Below are 19,207 nucleotides of genomic sequence, written 5' to 3'. Positions count from 1 at the left end.
ACGAACTTACATGGACGTCGCGACCCGAGGTTTCTGCCACACCTCCGCCACTCCGTCGTGCTATCAAAACCTTCACCTCTATGCGAGTCTTGGGACCTCTATGCGAAAAACAAACTAGGCATCGAAATTGCACAAACAACAACACTACTCAAACTCTTGCTACCGAAAGACACCGCAAACAATCACCTCCTATCGTAAAAGCCTTGCCCTTTAACTTGTCAAAAGAGGCAACGTCAACAAATAACCACTGGATTTTCAATAATCTGTCAGTGTTGTAATATTAATTTTATACTGTCAATCAGTTCAATAAAAGTCCTACGACCCCAATTCGAAAAAGACATTGCCTTGGAACTACCTAAGTAAAAATCAGACTCGTTTGAAAAGAACAAGGAAAAAATTTTAGATTGCCCAATGGAGAAAATGATCAATGTGTCACCATCCATCTTTCAAAAGAGCTCCGGCTCCACCATCTTCACAAATGTAAACTCAACCTAGCTCTCTAGAATTCACCAAGACATAAGATGAAAAGCTAAAATAAATTAACGAATAATATAGCCCAGAAAAATAAAGAAATCCTAGAAAAACAAAACCACCTCGCTAGCTTTCTTCACCATTCTGCAGACAGGACAGGAACCCAGAAGAGGCTCACACGCCGGGCAGCATCCGACGTGCCTGCAAGGCATGAACAACACCGACGACTCTCTCGCGTTACAGCACCGGCAAATTCCGGCGCCCTTCTCGCCAGTTCCCGATTTACCGCTCTCTCCGTTTGGATTCGCGTTTGCCATCGCCGCGCCTCGACGGCGTGACTCCACATCGTCTTCTCCTGCATTTCCATTGCTGTTGCAGGAGCTCGAGCTACTGCAACAGGGGCTGTCCTTCAGCTGCTCGAGCGTGTTGCTAAGCGATGCAACCATGGCCTCATTCTCTCGGGCCACCCTTTGCCACTCCCGGCCCTCCGCCTCCAGCTTCCTCAGGAGCTCCTCCAGCTCCGCGGTTTTTCTTGCCGCTTGGGCGATCTCTTCATCCTTTTGCATTAACAAGATCTGCACTCTCGATTCGATCTTCCTCATCATCGACTCGGCTTGCCGCTTGCTCTGTTCGTGCACCAGCCACCTCAACCTCTCGTTCTGTAATTGCCAAACATTAATAAAATTAAAATTGAACGGCATGAAATGCTTCATGAAATGCTCTGTCCACGTGCATAACAGTTAAACGACAAAAGCAGGTTCAGGGGCGCAAATCTATAAGAAATCTTATGGTGCCTTGTCGGGTTGCGTTTGTGGCTCACCTGTAGTCTAAGGAGGTGGTCGATTTCTTGGCCGTGCGGATCGAGTTGGAAAGGGAGGCTCTGGTAATAAGAATAAGAAGAAGCAGCAGCAGCAGCAATTGGGGCTGCACCGTCTTCAGCAGTAATCACAAGCGAGGCGTTGTCAAAACACCAGTTTCCATGGTTCCTCTGGTCATGATTCTGCAGCTGCTGCTGCTGCTGCAAGAACAGCTCCAATTGCAATTGCTGTTGCTCTCTCTGTTTCATCCCAGAAAAGCCATTGTCGTGTCCACAACCACTGCGGTCGGCGGCAACGGCATAACCTTGAGAAGAGCCCCACGTTGGCAACCCGACGCCAACGTTATTCCCAGGATACAACTGCGCTTGAATGGCCATTTCTCTCCCCTTCTGTAACACACAACCACACCAATCAAACCAATACCCACTTCCCCAAAAGCCTTTTTTCAGCCGATTTCGCTTCAAACCCAGAAGAGCTTTCGCCTCGGTCTCCTTCAACAGAGCTTTTCAAATTTCAAGAACTCTCTGTTTCTCCTCCTCCTCCTGCTCTGTTGGGTTTGTGCTGGGATTTGAGGGGGGCATATGAAGAAGCCAAGGATGTATGGAACGTTATATAAAGAGAGAGTAAAGGCTCGGAAGAGGAGGACTTGGGTTCCAATTAATCGACTCGGATCGAATTAATCAAAAGCAGGGGAGGGGTTCCCTAGTAACTGAAAAACTTGGGAAAAGGGTGCTCGGATCTCTCTCTCTCTCTCTCTCTCCCCCTCTATCTCTCTGGCACGATCTATTAATAACGATGGCTTGGCTTGAACGAGCGTTAAAGATAGATGGGAGGGAAGAGTCTTTGGGACGCGGTAAGCAGCAACGTACACATGCAGATTTTGTGACTGAACTATCGGGTCAGAGGTTTTCTGTTCACCAGAGAGAGAGAGAGAGAGACAGAGACTGACAGAGCTTTTCTTGATTAGGTTTGTTTATTCATATGACATGGCAGAGGAGAAAAGCAGGGGAATTCAATTCCAAGTGGGGGTGCGAGAGACGCTCGAAGGTTGAGATTTATCAGCCTGTGAATGAGTCAGATTTCATATTTTAAGCAAAGAGGGGAGATTTTGTCAGTTTCTTCTTTTAAGGGTAAGGCTGAAAATTAGGGCGGGCAACTTCTGAGCTTTCTTTTTCACGGATTCTCCCTGTTTTTTTGGCAGGACAAAATTAGGAGATTTTATTTCTTTCTTCTTAGATGGTGGTGAAGTACTAGGGCTGGGTCCGTGGCTATCCACTTGGTAGATTATTGAAGCTAATTTAGGTCAAGCAACTCCCCAATAGAGAGATATAAAATTGAGGTAATATAGTGTAAAATCTCGAGGCGATTCCAGGGTTTCCAGGGGAACCGTCTAGTTGAAAATGCAACATGTCTCGGCCGTTCCATAGATCTCGGACCGGACGGTTGCGGAGTTTTGCTTTTCGATCCAACGGTGAAAAGAATTCCTCGAAGGGATCATAAGCTCACCCAAAACGTAAATCGATATTTTGATAGTGTAGATCGTAATATTCTTGGACACCCTTGAAAAGGTAATTCTCTTTCGGAGACTTGGTCAAATGAGCAAAAGCTTTGTTACACTTATTACCCTACTAGAAAAATTTATATAGTTACGATCACACCCTTGATTTCGAAATTCTATGGCTTGTAGGTTGCAATTAATGTTACCATCCTACTATCGTTCTCGGCAGATACGCGTGCAATTTAGGTATATCTAGCAATAGTTAAGATCTATGTCTAATGGGTCTAAAATCCGGAGACTTTGATCGGAGCACAATCTCGAGTTTCCGAAAAAAAAAAAATTAAAGAAAGAAGAAGAATCGATATCTTTGATGCGAAGTAATTTCTAGGAAATAGGAAAGGGCATTTAATCACGAAAGATGACAATTATTCGGGGTTAAATAAAAGTCAAAGTACGAGTTCCGCAAAACAAAGGCGAAAGTCAAAAGTACCAGTAGGAATAATTCCAATTAAAAGCCAAAGTCAAAGCGGGAGTCCGGCGAAATTACGATTCAATATATTTTGAAACTAGAGATGTTCAAGAATGTAATTTGAAGGATGATTTTTTTATTTCTCGGTGAATTCTGCCAACTCTTCAGGATAAACTTATAATTGAAGAATCATGGATGGTGGCATTTCCTAAAAGGTAAAAAAATCATTTAGTTAAATAACTTTTAATGAGTCCTAAAATTCGTTTGGTAATGTAATTTTTGGAGCAAGCATCAATTTGGTTACGCAACTTCATTTTTCTACTTTTGAAGCATTTTTTTTTTAAATTCTAGAAGTAATTTTGGAGCCACTTGAAGAAGTAAAAAAAAATATTTCTCTTCAAAAGTGGAAAAATCAACTTCTGCTTAGAAGTAAGAGTAGAAAAATCAATTTCTGATTAGAAATTGATTTTCATAGCATAAATGTTGTTATGCGCGCCATAAATGATCGTGTTTCGGTATTTGGGAAAAGTATCCAATGCGCATCGAAATTTCCAAAGTTGCTTTCGAAACCCTAATGTTTCTATTAATCGTCGGGTGATTGAATTTAATAGATCACCGGAAAATCCACCATTATGGCAATCAATATATCACGTATAATAGAACGGATTAAGAATATATTCAATACATAACGATCCCGAAATTCTAAGTCAAGACCGTGAAAGTCTCTCCGAGGTTCTTTCTCTTCTTTTGACTCGTTTTTCTTGTTTAATTTCTGTGTTCTAGATTGCTGTAACGTCGCACGCAACCAATTTAGAGAGCCCTACTCGTCAAATACGATCTTCGGATCAATTTGGTCCTCCTAAAGACCCCTCGGTTTAAGGAATTTGATCCGGTCATTAAGGTTGAAGAGCATTATATATTTTAGACATGCATATTTGATTGAAATTTGATTGCATCCATCCTAAAAGAATTCATTCCCATTGAGGAAACGAAAAAAAACTCGTGTTGGACCGTCTCATTAATTCTAAAATAACAGTTCCTGTTAAACTATAGCTACGTTAATGTGTTCCGCTTTTCTAGTTTGAAATTGATTGGTGTCTGAGGCTCTTTGAGCATCCGATTGATCCCCATCAAGTTTGAAAGTCGTCCCGTCCTACATAAATTCAATCTTAAATCTTTTAATTGGATCAATTTAATCACAAACCTTTTGCATCAATACCAATTCATTCATCCGGCCAATTTTCATTGGAAATCGCTGATATGAACGCCGACCATTCTTTAGGGCATGATCGTCGTTGAAATGAAAAAAATTAATAATTTTTTAATTATTATTCAAATTATTTTATGATTTTTTTTTTCATTGTGGCGGGTAAGGGTCATAGCACTCGCCTAAGCCACAAGGCAACCCCTCGCCAGATGTGCCTGGCTACGCAGGTAGCCCTCACTAGGTAGAGAGGGTCGAGCCCTTGCTAGATTCGGTGAGGGTTCCACCCTCGCAGCATGGGCAACTGCCACAATGACAAAAGAAAAAAACAAAAGAAAGAAAAAATTATTTAAAGAATATAAAATTTATCCACATCAAATGCCGGTCATGCAATGTAAGACAATGAGCGTCAATGTTTATGATTTCTAATCAAAATTTGTCAAAATGAAATGAATTGGCACCAATGAAAAAAGTTTAAAACTAAATTGGTCTAATTAAAACGCTTAGGACTAAATTGGTACTGGTAAAATAGGTTTAGGGTTTTTTCGGTAATTTTCCCCTAGTTTGTACTTATATCACGACAATAACAACAACCAAATTAATAATCTAAAACGTTTGCATGAATAAATTAAATGAGAGTAAGCCACGTGGAGCAAGGAGTATCATATGATAAATCAAGTTCATGCGTGCCGTACCAAGTCCAAAATTGACAATTATTTAAAATTGGCCTTCAAATGTGGGTGCCTTAGCGTGATGAATTGACATATGATGACTCGACTGCTTCTAGCCATGTGATCCAATTAATAAATTCAAAGACGATATTTTCTTTTCTTTTCTTGTTTTTTTTTTTATGATGCTTGAGGCGGGATTTGTGGGTCCTTGAGAGATATTATTCGAAGCAGCTTTCTCATGCATGCAATCGAAGTCGTCAAGATTGAATTTTTCTTTCCTACGGCAACAATGCGTTAAATTTTGAAATCCTCGACAGTAGGGTCCGTCTTTCCGGGAGGGGAAGCCTTCCTTGACCTAATTTTCGTGGACAGAGATTAATTAGAGCAGCCATAGAAAGACTGAAGAGGCCATTAGGGTTCCTTTTCCATGGGGTCAGGAGGAAGGGGTAGGCATGCATGCTCGAGGGGAGCCTCTCTAGGGACGGATCATAAGATTCGGTTCGACCCCGGAGCTGACCGGAATTAAGCACAATCAGTTGATGGAGGAGAATTGGTTCTGGTTCCGACTTCTAGAAGCTGGGGATCGACCTAGAGCTAGTTTGATTCTAGGTTCCAACTTCGAGCGCCGGATTCGATTTTAAAGCTCCTTTCTCGAAGAAATGGTTTTGGATTGTTCCCAAAGTACATCTAATTGGAATTTTTGCCAAAGATATAGTCACATCATTTTGCCAATACCTAAAGGTGGCAAAGTCCGTTTCGGACGTAAAATTCAATGTTTTAGTCACATTTCTGATTTTTTTATGCATAAATTTAGTCGATTTAGACCCAATTTGCTTTTGATGATTTACTTCTTGTTCGTTTCTAAAGAATTAGGCCAGGTTTAATTACTTCAACAACTCAAACCTCCGAATCCAAATAACATAAAATAAAGGGTTGGCTCTTAGATAGAACCTAACATAAACCGATCCAGTTCTCGATCGTAAACTCTCTCCTAAGCAAATCTTTTCTAAGTTTTGCGCTCTAATTTTCAAACCCTAAAGTGATCCGTCTAGTGACCATGGACACACACATTCACTTCTTGTTAATTTCAAAACCTTTTTGTAGCAAGTCATTGCTAGACAACAAATTATAAAAGCGCATTCTTTCTCATTTTTACGTGAATACAAAACATGAATAGGGAATGCATGCGGCGGGACGAACGATAGGATTAGGCTCATCAGCACAGACGGGTCGTTTCTAAACTTTGCCTAACTTAAAAACTTGCCCTTCAAGAACGTAAGCCTCCCATTGTCTCCAATGTCTATCTTCTAACTTTGAATAATCATCCTAGTTAGTACAAGGTCACATCAGAAGTCATTACAAGGATCTACGTAAATCCCCAAATATGTCAAAACAAATCTCGGTGGGACAAGTGCACGTAGCTCCATGAGACGCATCAAACCTAAACTAAGAAAAGTGGGAAGCTGCCCACCAAAGACGACACCGAGAAAATGAAGAAAAACAAAGAAAGAAAGAAAAGATTGGAATTAGACATTAAATTCTGTGATTTTCAATGTGATGTGATGTGATGTGAATCTTGACACACCTTGGCTAAATGGTCGACAAATCCCGGTGCTAGGGTTTGAGGGCAGGACCCAATTTGGACGGTAAGCAATGGATGGATCTGGAATCACGGAGGAGAATTTGTCCAGTGTCGGCCGGATTCGGAGATCCACTTCCACAACAACTAAAGTCCACCCAAAAAGGATTAAGAAGGAAGAAAAAGGGGTTATTAATAAGGGGGAAAGAGGTGATGTTCTAATTTTTCACATTGAGAGCATGTGAAAAGGATCTTCACATGGTTGAAAGAGACAAATTTTGACCCTGTAGATGCCTAATTTGGTCATCTTTATGTTAATGCAAAGTAAGCACATTATTTCTTACTATAGGTTCTCAAGATTAATTACTAAGAAGTGTCATTACTTAGGGGTCGTGCTTGGTTCGGAAGTTAATCATGTCCGCGTAGGATGTCCCTGAGATCTTTTTGACTTGATGAGCTCGGATCGAGCTCGTTAGGAATGACTTGGCCTACCACTGACCTTTTCTATTCGGCTTTGTGTCTGTCTATGTCCTCCGGACTGTGGTAACTCGTCATTGGTGTCCTCATGACACGTCGTAAGCCATCATTGGCCCGCATCCTCTCAACACTGGACAACTTGGTCACTATTCATACCCCTAAACCAGGGTTGCCACATGGTATGATCCTATTCGTTAATCGTCCTAGTCCTCATACTATAAGTACCCCATTAGTTCATTCATTTGAAGTACTTTTGGGCACATGTGCTTCCACAATTCGGATCTTCGATGTGTTTTAATTTCGGGATTTTGGCCGTCAAACCATTAAAACTCTCCACGACTGAATCTCGACATTTGGGTTTAAAAGAATTGCCGCTCCTTCTCTCATAGCATTTGGGCTCCTTCTCGCTTCTAGTGTTGCTTCGGCACGAAGCCAACGTTTTTGCGAAGTAAAGAGACTTGGGAGAAAAAAAGCTACTCGCAATCTCTTGACTACAATCTCAATCTCTATCCATTTCCTCTATTATTGATGAATTGTCATCACATCCTTATCGAATCGGAGAAACAACTTAATGATCCACGTCTTTCCAAAAGCAAAGTCATCTCTCCAAATTCATGTAACCAACAATCTCAACCACTATCGTTCAGTTTCAAGCCAATTCCCTCGTCATCATCAATGCATTTACGCCTATTTCCACCAATGCTATCTCCACTACTGATGAATTGCCATCGCTTTCGCCACTTTGATAGCTACTTGGTTGCGACCTCCAACATTATTCCACAACGCAAAGTGAGCACAACCAATCCGCATCTTATGTAGTCCCTTCTATTTTCAAGTTAATAGTTTATCAACCTAGAAACATCTTTCTAAATATACCAGAAGCCATTGTTTTAAAAGTAGTTTTCTATGAAATTCACACAGCAAACGCATGTTAATAGCTACTTAATTGCCACCTCTTCCGACGACCAACAAAAAAAAAAAATTTGCCACCTCCGACATTGCTCCACATTGCAAAGTTAACACAACCATCCACCTCTTTGGTAGTCACTTTCATCCTAAGTTAACACTCTATCCATCTAGAAATTTCTTCGACAGAATCTTTTCAAAATATATGACTAGTGCAAGTTGATGTCAGATTATACCCTTCTTGAAATTAAGTGTCAATTGGTGTTTAACGCCACGATTTTCAACGGGTTGGGACTCTACAAATTTAGGGCCGTAAATTTCAAAAGGAGTATCATCACATACAATAGCGAGATGTACCCTCATAATTTCTAGTTTCTCTTTTGTCTCTTCCTTTCATTTTCATTACATCATGATCTTTTTCTTCGTCTTGGTCTCTATATTAATTGTGCAAACATCAATTTGTTGCCCTACCATAGTGCAACCTGGACAAACTACAGCCACCACTAATGTCCTTCTCTATCTGAGATTACAAGTCAAAGCCCACTGTCGCTAATATGCGCTAACGGACATCGGAGGTTTACCACTTCCGATTCGAGGTCGCCATTGATTTATGATCTCGAAATTAAATGAAAGAACATGCCCACGGGATTTGGACATAGGAGTGGGGAGTTAGGAAAATGTAAATTTTTTCCTTTTTTTTTATGTTGGGTAAATATGGAAAATTAATTATGTTGCGTGCTTATGTTTTTCTTTTCAAAAGTGGTAAACTTACACCTTAATTTATGAGTCTGCCAATCCTTTGTGGACATCCTATCATAAAAATGTTATTATACTTATTCATTGCCCACTGAATACAATTGGTGTTATAGAACAATCAATGCAGCGTTACCCTTAGCCTATTGATGAGATATAAAGTCAATAGAAATCCATTTTAATGACGCTGCTTGTTGTCGAAACTTTGTGAAACATACAATGCCGTCTCTCAACTTTTTAATAGCTATTTAAGTACCACCTTCAACATCGCTCTACAATGTACAGTTAGCACAACCATCCACCTTTTTAGAAGTCCCTTCCGTCCTAAGTTAACACTCTATCAATCTGGAAACTTCTCCGACAAGATCTTTGCAAAATATATATATGACTGTTGCGAGTTGACATCAGTTTGTACCCTTTTTTGAAATTAACGTTGTCAATTGGGGTATAACGCCATGATTTCCGATCAGTTGGTACTCTATAAATTTAGGGTCGTAATTTCAAAAGCAGGATCATTACATGCACAATAGTGAGATCTACCCTCATAATTTTTCATTTCTCTTTTTATCTCTTCCTTTCGTTTTCATTACGTCGTGATCTTTTTCTTCTTCTTGTTTCCCTATATTAATTGTGCGAAACATCATTTTGCCGCCCCCCCACCATAGTGCAACCCCCCGTCGTGGACAAACTACAGCCACCACTCATGCCCTTCTCTCTCTCTCTCTCTCTCTGAGATTACAAATCGAGGCCCACTACCGCTAATATGCGCTGACGGACATTGGAGGTTCACCACTTCCGATTTGAGGTTGCCATTGACTTATGATCTCGAAATTAAATGAAAGAAAATGCCCAACATTGAGGAGAAGGGACCGATGTGATAAAGTAGAGTGTTGAAGTTGTTGTCCCATATCGCTTGATAATAGCTCTGATATGCTCTTTATATTTATGTGGTCTTCCTCCACTCATCAGTTTAAGTTTTTGGGTTAGACTTTTTAACTTGGTATTAGAACTAGTGTTATCCCTTTCTCGATTGTGCCCCCATCCCTCATTAGTCAAATTCCACATGCTGCTCATAATTCGGCTTGCACGTGAGAGGGAATTTTGAAGTTATTATCCTATATCGCTTGATAATGGGTCCGATATGCTCTTTATATTTATGGGGTCTCCCTCCACCTATCGCCTTAAACCTTTGGGTGGGTGGAAGACGAGGTAATTGATAACAATTGTGGCGTGTGCTCGGGATTTGGATATAGGAGTGGGGGAGCTAGGAAAATGGACATTTTTCCTTTTTATGTTGATTAAATATGGATAATTCATTAAATTGCGTGCTTAAGTTTTTGTCATCAAAGGTGGTAAATTTACACCTTAATTTATGAGTCTACCAATCCTTTGCGGACATACTATTAGAAAAAAAGGTCGTTTATTGTGATTATTCAGTGCCCATTGGACACAATTTGTGCTATAGTACAACCAATACAGCCTTAGCCGATTGAGGAGACATAAATTCAGAGGAAATCAATTTTAACCACACTACTTGTTCTCGAAATTTTGTCGGACATGTAATTCCCTCAACTTTTTGTTGGTGCAATTACCATATGCAATTATCCATAACATGAGTTTAGATGCCTACTTGAACTAGTTGAAAGTTCCTGGACCATATTGCACATCCTACAAAAATTCTATGGGAAAAGTGTAAAAAAAGTCATAATATGTTGCATGAGTGCCAATTCAGTTTTAAAATTTTCAATTGTATCATTTTAGTCTTAAACTTTTTGCATTTGTGTCAATTGAGTCCATCCGGCCAATTTCTATCGAAAATTGTTAACGTGAATGCCGTTCATCCTATGTGGTATGGGCGGCGTTAACGTGGGCATTTTTTTTATTTTTATAATTTCTATTTTTTTTTTTTTTTTATTTTTTTTATTGAGGGCCGACGAGGCTTGCCGATGACTAGGTGAGGGCTCATGCGCCCTCGCTATGGTCTGCAAGGGTTGCGACGCCCTCGCTTGGGGCTGGCGAGGCCGCGATGACCCGATCCGGCAAGGGCATGTGGCCCTCAATATTGAAAAGAAAAGATTAAAAAAGTTCGCGTCGGCGATGACCGTGTCTTGTAGGGCGGTCGGCTTCTACATCAGTGATTTCAAGCTAAAATGGATTGGATGGACTCAATTGGCACAAATGCAAATAGTTTAAGACTAAATCGGCACAATTGAAAGGTTCATGACCGAAGTGGCACTAAAATGTAATAGGTTTATGACTTTACTTTTAAAACTTTTCTCGAAATTCGATCACTACTATTGTTGTCATCCCCTATTAAGTTGAAATGGGTTCCAGAGGACAATGTTTATGATAATGATACGTTGACGCAAAATAAAATAAAAAAAGTAACGATGACATGTATTTGAATAAAGGAAAAAAAAAGAAGAAAAAACAAAATTTTCTCGCATTGGCACTGGAAAAGAAGCAAAGGGAGGAAAGAGACTTTTGGGGGGGAGAGAGGTGGCCCATGTGATGCCCACACAGGCAAGGCATGAAGACCTCAAGACAAGAGTCTGTCCTTTTCCGCTTGGGACGGTTCTAACATCTGCCCGAGGAAGAGGAATGGGCGTGTCTGTGTTTGGTGCTTTCCATGTGAACACAACCCCATAACCCGCACAAAATCAACATCCAACATCCAACACCAACGCCAACGCCTCTCTGCTCTGTCCACATTGACTAGAAGCTAAAGAAGCCCTCTAGGTGGTGGGGCCTATTATTGAAGTCTTCGATGGACAGCACCAAGAATCCGATACACCATTTTCCCATATCCGATCTGATTCATATTCCTAAAGTACTTCCATGTTTAATCCAATTTAGGAAAACTCGTACTCAAACTGAGATAAGAGTGCGGACCGAGTGAGTGCGGGATCGAGAAAGGTCGAGAGAGAATAAAGAGAGAGTCACAGAGATGGGTTATGTCTAAGTAAGTTGTAAATTCAAATATTACTCATTTAACAATCATATTATGTTTTAACTCATTTATTGAATATAATTAATCCATTTAACATCCTATTTGATCAAAACAGAAAAAAAAAATATAGATTTATGACCTATTTTGACGGGCGTAATTTTAACCACCACTTGTTTTTGTTCTTTAGCTTCCTGGCTAGGAAAGTGGATGTGGACGCAGCTTCTGAGATCTCTCGCTTCCCAACAGTGCAGTTTAGTGTTGGGTTGTGCGGCATTTGCATGCACATGGCTTGCTCGGATTCTTCACCACCCTCGCCCTATGGGCTAGAGCTATTCGACCAATTGGGGTGTTACAGTTTTCAATACGTTTGTGCCCTGTGTTGCCCCAGTGCTTTTGGCCTCTTCAATCCAATTGAATAGTCTCGGTTGAGGGGAGTTGGCTGCTGCTCTGCTCGCGTCCCTCGAATCGAAGTTGAAGTTATGAGGCCCGGGATCAAATTATTGTGCTCCATCCCACGAGGACATAAGGGGTGCACTCCCCAACACACCCGTATCTGAATATCTGAGAAATGCCATGACTAATCATAATGTTGATAAATGATACAAATGGTCTCTGAATTTTGGCTATACGCACAACATGGTCCCTGAACTTCAAAATTTATTCTATGTGCCCTTGAGACCCGATGCGCAATATCGTCCCTGAACTTTTAATTTACTCAATATGGCTCCCTGGACTTTGGTAAATATCTAGTTTGGTCCCTAGACTGTATCAAGATATTCAATATTGTCTTTTCGTTAGTAGGGTAGGTACATATGCTGTGTCTTTATACCAGATATCATGGTAATGGCACAATCATCTTTCCAAGGGAAGTGAAAAAAAAAGTAGGGTTGTGCTCAAAGATTCTGCCGTGAGCAATGCTTCAGGGTCGGCTTGAAGATAGAGACGAGACGTGAATAATAATCTAATCCTCTCCAGAGTCCCACTGCTTCAAGATGTCTGACCTAGTGACCCACCAATAGATAGATAGGAGGAGGAGGAGGAGGAGGAGTCCTGGCGTTGTGATGTGCGTGACAGAGACTTCAATGGACCGTTTCAATGCCCTACATAATGGAGCCACAGCTGAAAAAAAAGAGAGAGAAAAGAATCCAGGAAAGATGCCCAAAAGAAAAGGCCAAAGAGAAGAAAGAAAGGGGGAAAGAAAGAGGACAGATCCCCCATTTTACATTCATCTCGGGGACTGTCTGATTGAGTTAATGAAAAGGAAAAGTCGTACGTGGGACTTCATGTTCGTTCACAAGACTTTCTGTTAGTTGCCTTCTCTTGTCCCTTGTTTTGTCCTTGCTTGGCGAAGCAAAGCCTCCTTATCTGCTCGTTCTGATTGATTGATCTGGACCTTGTTCGTCGTTGCAGAGTGATGAAAATACACCGAGATTCGTTGATCAACTGTTTCAAAAGCTTAAACTGATAAGCGAAAGTGTTGTTTAATATTTTAAGGGTTCTAACACTCCCTGTCATGAGTAGGCTAGACTCCGGTCTAAACCTAGCGTGAAAATATGCAATTAGGGAAGGTAAATAGGAGCCTGAAAATGTTCGAACTCTGGAGCTCCTACGTTGGTATCGTGCGAAATTTTGTGGGAACTACCATTAAATGTTCTAAAAGCTTAAATTGATAGACGAATGCGTGATTTGTATTTTAGAAATTCGAATGGTACAAAAGACATCACGATTCAATCTTTCATGGGAGAGACCGGTCACATGGCGATCGTGTAGACGTGCATGCGCGTTCGTGAAAATCCATAAAGTGGAAGGTTCATGGGATGGCGACCCACCTCCCACCGAACATTACTGGTTTGTCCCCTATACTATCAGTCCCTTCATAGTATTGAAGTTTTATAAACGGACCGTCAGCATGATTGGTGGCTGGATCGGATGTACGTGCCAAATCTGTGGATTAAATATGATTTTTTTGTCATCACATTGGCACATACATTTACTCAACATCTTTCTAAATCTGAGTATTTGGACTAGAATAAAAAAAAAAAAAAAAACAGAGACAATTTTAGGGCTTTGCTAGCACAGCGGTCTTTGGGCGACTATGAGAGTAACAATATGTTGCAGACCACAAATTTTTAAAAGATTATAAGATCCTACAATAATTTCTAATTATTTGCTTTCTTTTTTTTGTGATCCCAGAATATGAGGTTAATCTCAAAATAGATTAAGAACATTGACATAATCATTTTACGAAACTTTATTGTTGATCGGAATTAGTTTAGAGGTATGGCTTGATGTACTCAAGAGGTTAGGAAAATCTTTGTATGCATCCAAACCATGTGAGCTAATTCCATCTCAGCCATTGAACAGTGTGGGCGCATGTCGGATCCACGTGATTCGAAGGTTGAGATGAAGTGGGTTCACACGGGTCGGGTGTATGCAAAAAGGAAGAAGTAAAAATGGTAGTATTTCTGTTATATCTAGTTTAATAGTGTATGGGGTATTCTTTGTAATTAATTTAAACTTGTTCCTAATGTGATTCCGGCAAACCAAAAAAGGACATAGTCTCGCAATTACTTTGACCAAAGTCATGTGGAGCGTGTCGATGTTTGGTGTGATCTTCAACATTAATCTCCTCATAAATAACAACAAAAAACGAAAAAAAGAGAAAGATATAAGAAAAAATCTTTGGGGGGCTTCCGGGGCAATTACTTACTTTGACTTGGGTGCATGGCATGCGTGGTCTGCTTTTCCACCAGGAGTCCTACGTGGGTGAGTCATGTTATCTTCTTTACAGAAACGTCGCCGACGAGCGTTACCTTTTTTTTTTCTTTGTCTTGTCCGGATTATATTTCGAATAAAAAGATCCTTTTGACTTGCTCTTCCTGCCCCGAAGCTCACTCCCAAATGCAATAGCACAGGAAAAAATTTGTGTTCATTCAAGTTTTGAGCACGAGTGATGTCCATAACTTACCATGATCGAATACATTGCATGGTTGAAATAAGTTCCGTTAATCGCGGACGATCCCCGGTGGTTTTGTTTGCTTACCCCTCGAAAGGAACGTGATTAAGAAACTCTTGTCTAGATCTGATGTCCCAGGCCCAAATGCAATCATGATGGTCGCTCTCGTGGGACTAATAGGTCGCGTGGGACTAATAGGTAGTGCCAACGTAAGACTTGTATGACCAACTATCGTGACAGATTCCGTTCAGTACACCCAACCCTTATAAGAAATTCCCAAATAGCAAAGGAGAATTTCGTATTCGATTAGACTTGTTAAACATGTGGGTTGGATCATAAATGATCCGATTTAAATAGATCTATTTAACCCGTTTATAATCCATTTATTGTAATGCAAATCTAGGGCGCTCACGACAACACTTCTACTCTAAAAATTAACTTTTGGTCAGAATTTAATTTTTCTACTTTTGCTTATGAGCGAAGAAATTACCAAAAAAGTCCTAAACATATTACAATTGTGTCAATTCAATCATAAATTTTTTTTGCAATTATGCCATTTCAGTCCATCTAGCAAATTTTGACCTACCGACGCTACGTGGACGCCGATTGGCTTGCAACTGAATATTTTAATATATATTTATTTTATTTTTATAAATTTTTCATTTTTTCTTTTTTTTCTCTTTTTATTTTAATCCTCCACTTCCCTATCCTCCCATCCCCTCCCCACCTCCAGCCGGTTGCCATAGTCCGATGATCGGCCGGAGGGGCGGCAGGAGAGGCCGACTCGCCCTTGCCACGGTGGGGGTCGAGCCTCACCATCGTTGAGCGAGGCGGTGATGACGAGGTTGAGCCCCGCCACGGCCGGGCGAGGTTCGACCCTAGCCGGCGTCCACGTCAGCACCGGCCGGCTAAAATTCGTCGGATAAACTAAATTGACACAATTACAAAAGGTTTAGGACTAAATCGGCAAAAAAAAAAAAAAGATTTAGGACTGAATTGCCATAATTGCATAGGTTTGGGACTTTTTTGGTAATTTTCCCGTCTCTAAGTAGAAATTGATGTTTCTACTTCTTAAAAAAAAAAAAACTCCACAAATAGAAAAATGAAATTGTGTAATCAAACAGATTTCTGCTTTAAAAGTTGTATTATCAAACGGATTTCTGCTCGAGAAGCTCTCTTGGAGCAAAATTCTACTCCAAATTGTTGTTATGCATGCCCTTAGTTACTCATACTAGCCTGGCCCATACCCAAACCATTCCAAATCTGATTCTTATTCTTAAAACACTTCCAATCAATCAAATTTAGGAAAACTCATACTCAAACCGAGGTGAGTGAGTGTGAGATTGAGTGAATGGGAGAGAGAATGAAGAAATGGTCATAGAAGTGGATTGGGTCCAAATAAGATGTAAACGAATTTATAACCCATTTAACAGTAGCACTCACATTATATTTAAATTCATTTATGATCCATTTATTAAATATAAGTTACTCATGTAACAACTTAACCCGTCATATATAGATTAAGATATGGGTTTGTGACCCATTTTGATATGTCTATATTCGATAGACATGCAAAAGTAATTTTGACAAATAATATTCGGATGTGGTGATAAGCAATTCCCCTTTTCCCAAACCCCAGCTAAGACACGCCAGTCTCCCATTGCATTAAAAAACACGTCGTGGTTTGAATTTTCGTGGGAGACTCTCTGCAGACGTTCGTGCATGCGTCGATTCGATGCAGTGCATGTGTTCCGATGGTGTCTTTGTCTGGTGTTGGTGAGTGATTAAAGTTGACATGGACATGCATTGCTCAATATTTTCCGAGAAATTTAAGGCTTTTGAAAGCTGATCGTCCCAGGATTTTGCACGTGAATGCGTGACTGTACGTATGTAATTAAAGACAATCTAGATTGACAGAGGCGAGACATACCACGAAATTCATGCTGATGCCGACGAAGGAAAATGAAATTTTGCATTGCAGTCCCTAGACTTTGACCTAGTACATAATGTAGTCCTTCAATTTTTTTCCTTTTATTCAACGTGGTCTCTGAACTTTAGTTCAATGTGCAATGTCGTCCATGAACTCTTAAATTGTTCAATATGGTGTTGGATTTTTGGTAAATATTCAATTTAATCCATGGACTATACGAAAATGTTCAATGTCGTCCTTGAATTTGAATTGATGGAAAGACGACATTGAACATTTTCAAATAGTTCATGGATTAAACTAAACATGTATCAAAAGTTCAGGGAGGACCACATTGAACAAATTAAAAGTTTAGAGACCACGTTACATGTTGGGCCAAAGATCGGAGACCATTTATGTCATTGTTTCTTTTCTTTTCGCCAAGGGGATTTATATATGTTAAATAAGACCAAATTACATGGCAATGGATGAGACGAAGGGTTTCAAATCACTTCCATTTGCTTCCTCTGATCGGCTATTCTAAGTTCCAACTTAGACTTTTACCTTCCGAAATTCAAAAATAATGAACCCCAAAGAAATTTCTAAGTCTCGAAAAGTTAGGAAAAAGTTATACGCGATTCTATAAGTTAAATATTCGAATGTTTGAAGAAAATTTCAAGTGTCTCGGAGTAAGTAAAAGTCAAAGTGCGAGTTGCGCTAGGCACACGCTAAGTCTAAAGTTGAACGCGAAAGTCGACTCTTCGCGGTGACCCAAGTTCCAATTGGACTTAGCAGGGCTTAGGCCAAGAGTCAAGTCCCATAAATTTAATGCCAAAAGCGTAGAAGAATGAAAGGTAATGCCGCCAAAGTCTTGAAAGAATCGTGTGCTATGCCTACTATGAGCATTTTGCACGGCTACAAGAGAGGAGTAACCCCACCTACAAGGCAAGTCATGGACACTTGTGAACAGAGACCACTAATTCTACTCTTCATTGCCTCCCTCCTCCTCCTTCCTCCGCACGCATTCTCTAACTTAAGCATCAACTTAAGCATCAATAGGTTCCCTAGGGCTTACGCATCATGGGGATGCCTAGAGAACAAGACCAACTTCTTTGATTTTTGCCCTGCGGGTTTCCAAGAGTTTGACCGGCCGACGGCATCCGAACTATGAGTCCGACCTGCCTCGGATTTGTGCATCGCCAGTCTTTTCATGCCAATCAATCAAAATCAAGATCGTATTGAAAGTTAGTGCGATAAAAATTTTGTCAGGGAAATATCAAAAAAGTGCTAAACCTATTGCACTTGTGTTAATTCAAGTCCCAAGCCTTTCAATTTGGCTCATATAGTCCAAATCTTTTTGACGATTCGCCAATTTAGTTATTTCGATCAATTTTAGTTAGAAATCGCTGATCCGGTAATCTAATCAGCACCGATTTTTTTTATGCGACTCGACTGGCACCGACATGAACAATTTTTTATAATTTTTTGAAGTTTTTTTTATTTCTTTGATCTTTTCTTTACTTTTCTTTTCTTTTCTTTTCTTTTTTAATTTCTTCCTTTCTACAACCCTAGGCCGACAAGGTTGCGGGCCGACCCTTCTTGGCCACAAGCGAGAGCAATTGACCTCATCGACCCAAGGTTGTAAAAAAATAAAAATAAAAAAATATATAAACAAAATCTGGAAAATTAAAAAACTTAAAAAATTGCAAAAATTTTCCATGTCGGCGATGAGAATCCTATGTGCATTGCCACGAAAGACAATGAGAGCCGACTAGATCGCCACGTCGGCGATTTCCAGCTAAAATTTGCTAAAAAGATCAAATTAGCAAATCATCAAAAGATTTATAGTTGAATTGATACAAATGCAATAAATTTATGACTTTTTTGGTAATTGTCTTTAGCGACCAAACAAATTTCATGAGAAGGCAATATCTGGCCGCTAGTTTTGGCGACCAAAGTTTTTGTCGACAGATGTTGGTTGTAATAGTCTGGTCACGAAAACTTCTAGCGACTGTATATCGTCGTCAAAGCTGAGTTTGTCGTCATCATTGACTATGGGGCCAGATTGTGAAGATCCGTAATTGAATGATTTAGCTAAACATCATCTCAATCAAGCATCGTTACGTTAGGATAGGAAATATTTCGAGGCTACTAGTGACTAATATGTTGAGAAATTATATTAGATTTTGAAGTTTGACAAAAATGCTTTAATATCTTGAAAAGACTTTGTGTTGTACTTTAATAACATCTTCTTAATAAAACCCTTGATTATCTGCTAAGTGTTATATATTGACAGAAGCAGATCTTGTGGACATAAGCAGACTCTATTATTCATTCATAAATAGGATATATTCTAATCTTCATGCGATCCTCAAAGTTGTTATAATCTTAATCATCATCTCTCACTAATATCTCACGATCCGGTTGATATTCTTTTCCTAAGTTATATTGATTGACAAGGAATCTTTATTGATTGGGACCACCCTAAAGATAATTTCCTTTATTAGAGACTTGATTTATGGATTCAAGAATTTGATTGTATGAGCAAG

The 19,207-nt window shown here is 39.9% G+C and overlaps 1 protein-coding gene across 1 annotated transcript; it reads right to left on the bottom strand.

The window, feature by feature from the left end:
* Positions 1–252: 252 nt before the first annotated feature.
* Positions 253–2,323, bottom strand: LOC115728065 (probable BOI-related E3 ubiquitin-protein ligase 3). The gene is made up of 2 exons (XM_030658392.2): positions 1,292–2,323; positions 253–1,130 (listed from the first exon to the last, which is right to left on the bottom strand). Exons 1-2 carry the CDS (start codon positions 1,664–1,666, stop codon positions 576–578), a joined length of 930 nt encoding a protein of 309 aa, XP_030514252.1. The 5' UTR covers positions 1,667–2,323; the 3' UTR covers positions 253–575.
* Between the last annotated feature and the right edge of the window lie 16,884 nt (positions 2,324–19,207).

The sequence above is a fragment of the Rhodamnia argentea genome, chromosome 5, assembly GCF_020921035.1.
Source record: "Rhodamnia argentea isolate NSW1041297 chromosome 5, ASM2092103v1, whole genome shotgun sequence".
Classification (NCBI taxonomy): Eukaryota; Viridiplantae; Streptophyta; class Magnoliopsida; order Myrtales; family Myrtaceae; genus Rhodamnia; species Rhodamnia argentea.
This window is presented reverse-complemented; position numbering and strand designations above follow the sequence as displayed.

What these genes read in the sequence shown, in the direction of transcription:
- LOC115728065 (XM_030658392.2), bottom strand. Translation starts at nt 1,666, where the DNA reads ATGGCCATTCAAGCGCAGTTGTATCCTGGGAATAACGTTGGCGTCGGG. An exon ending in ACCACCTCCTTAGACTACAG is followed by an intron (nt 1,131 to 1,291) that starts GTGAGCCACAAA and finishes TGGCAATTACAG; the next exon opens with AACGAGAGGTTGAGGTGGCT.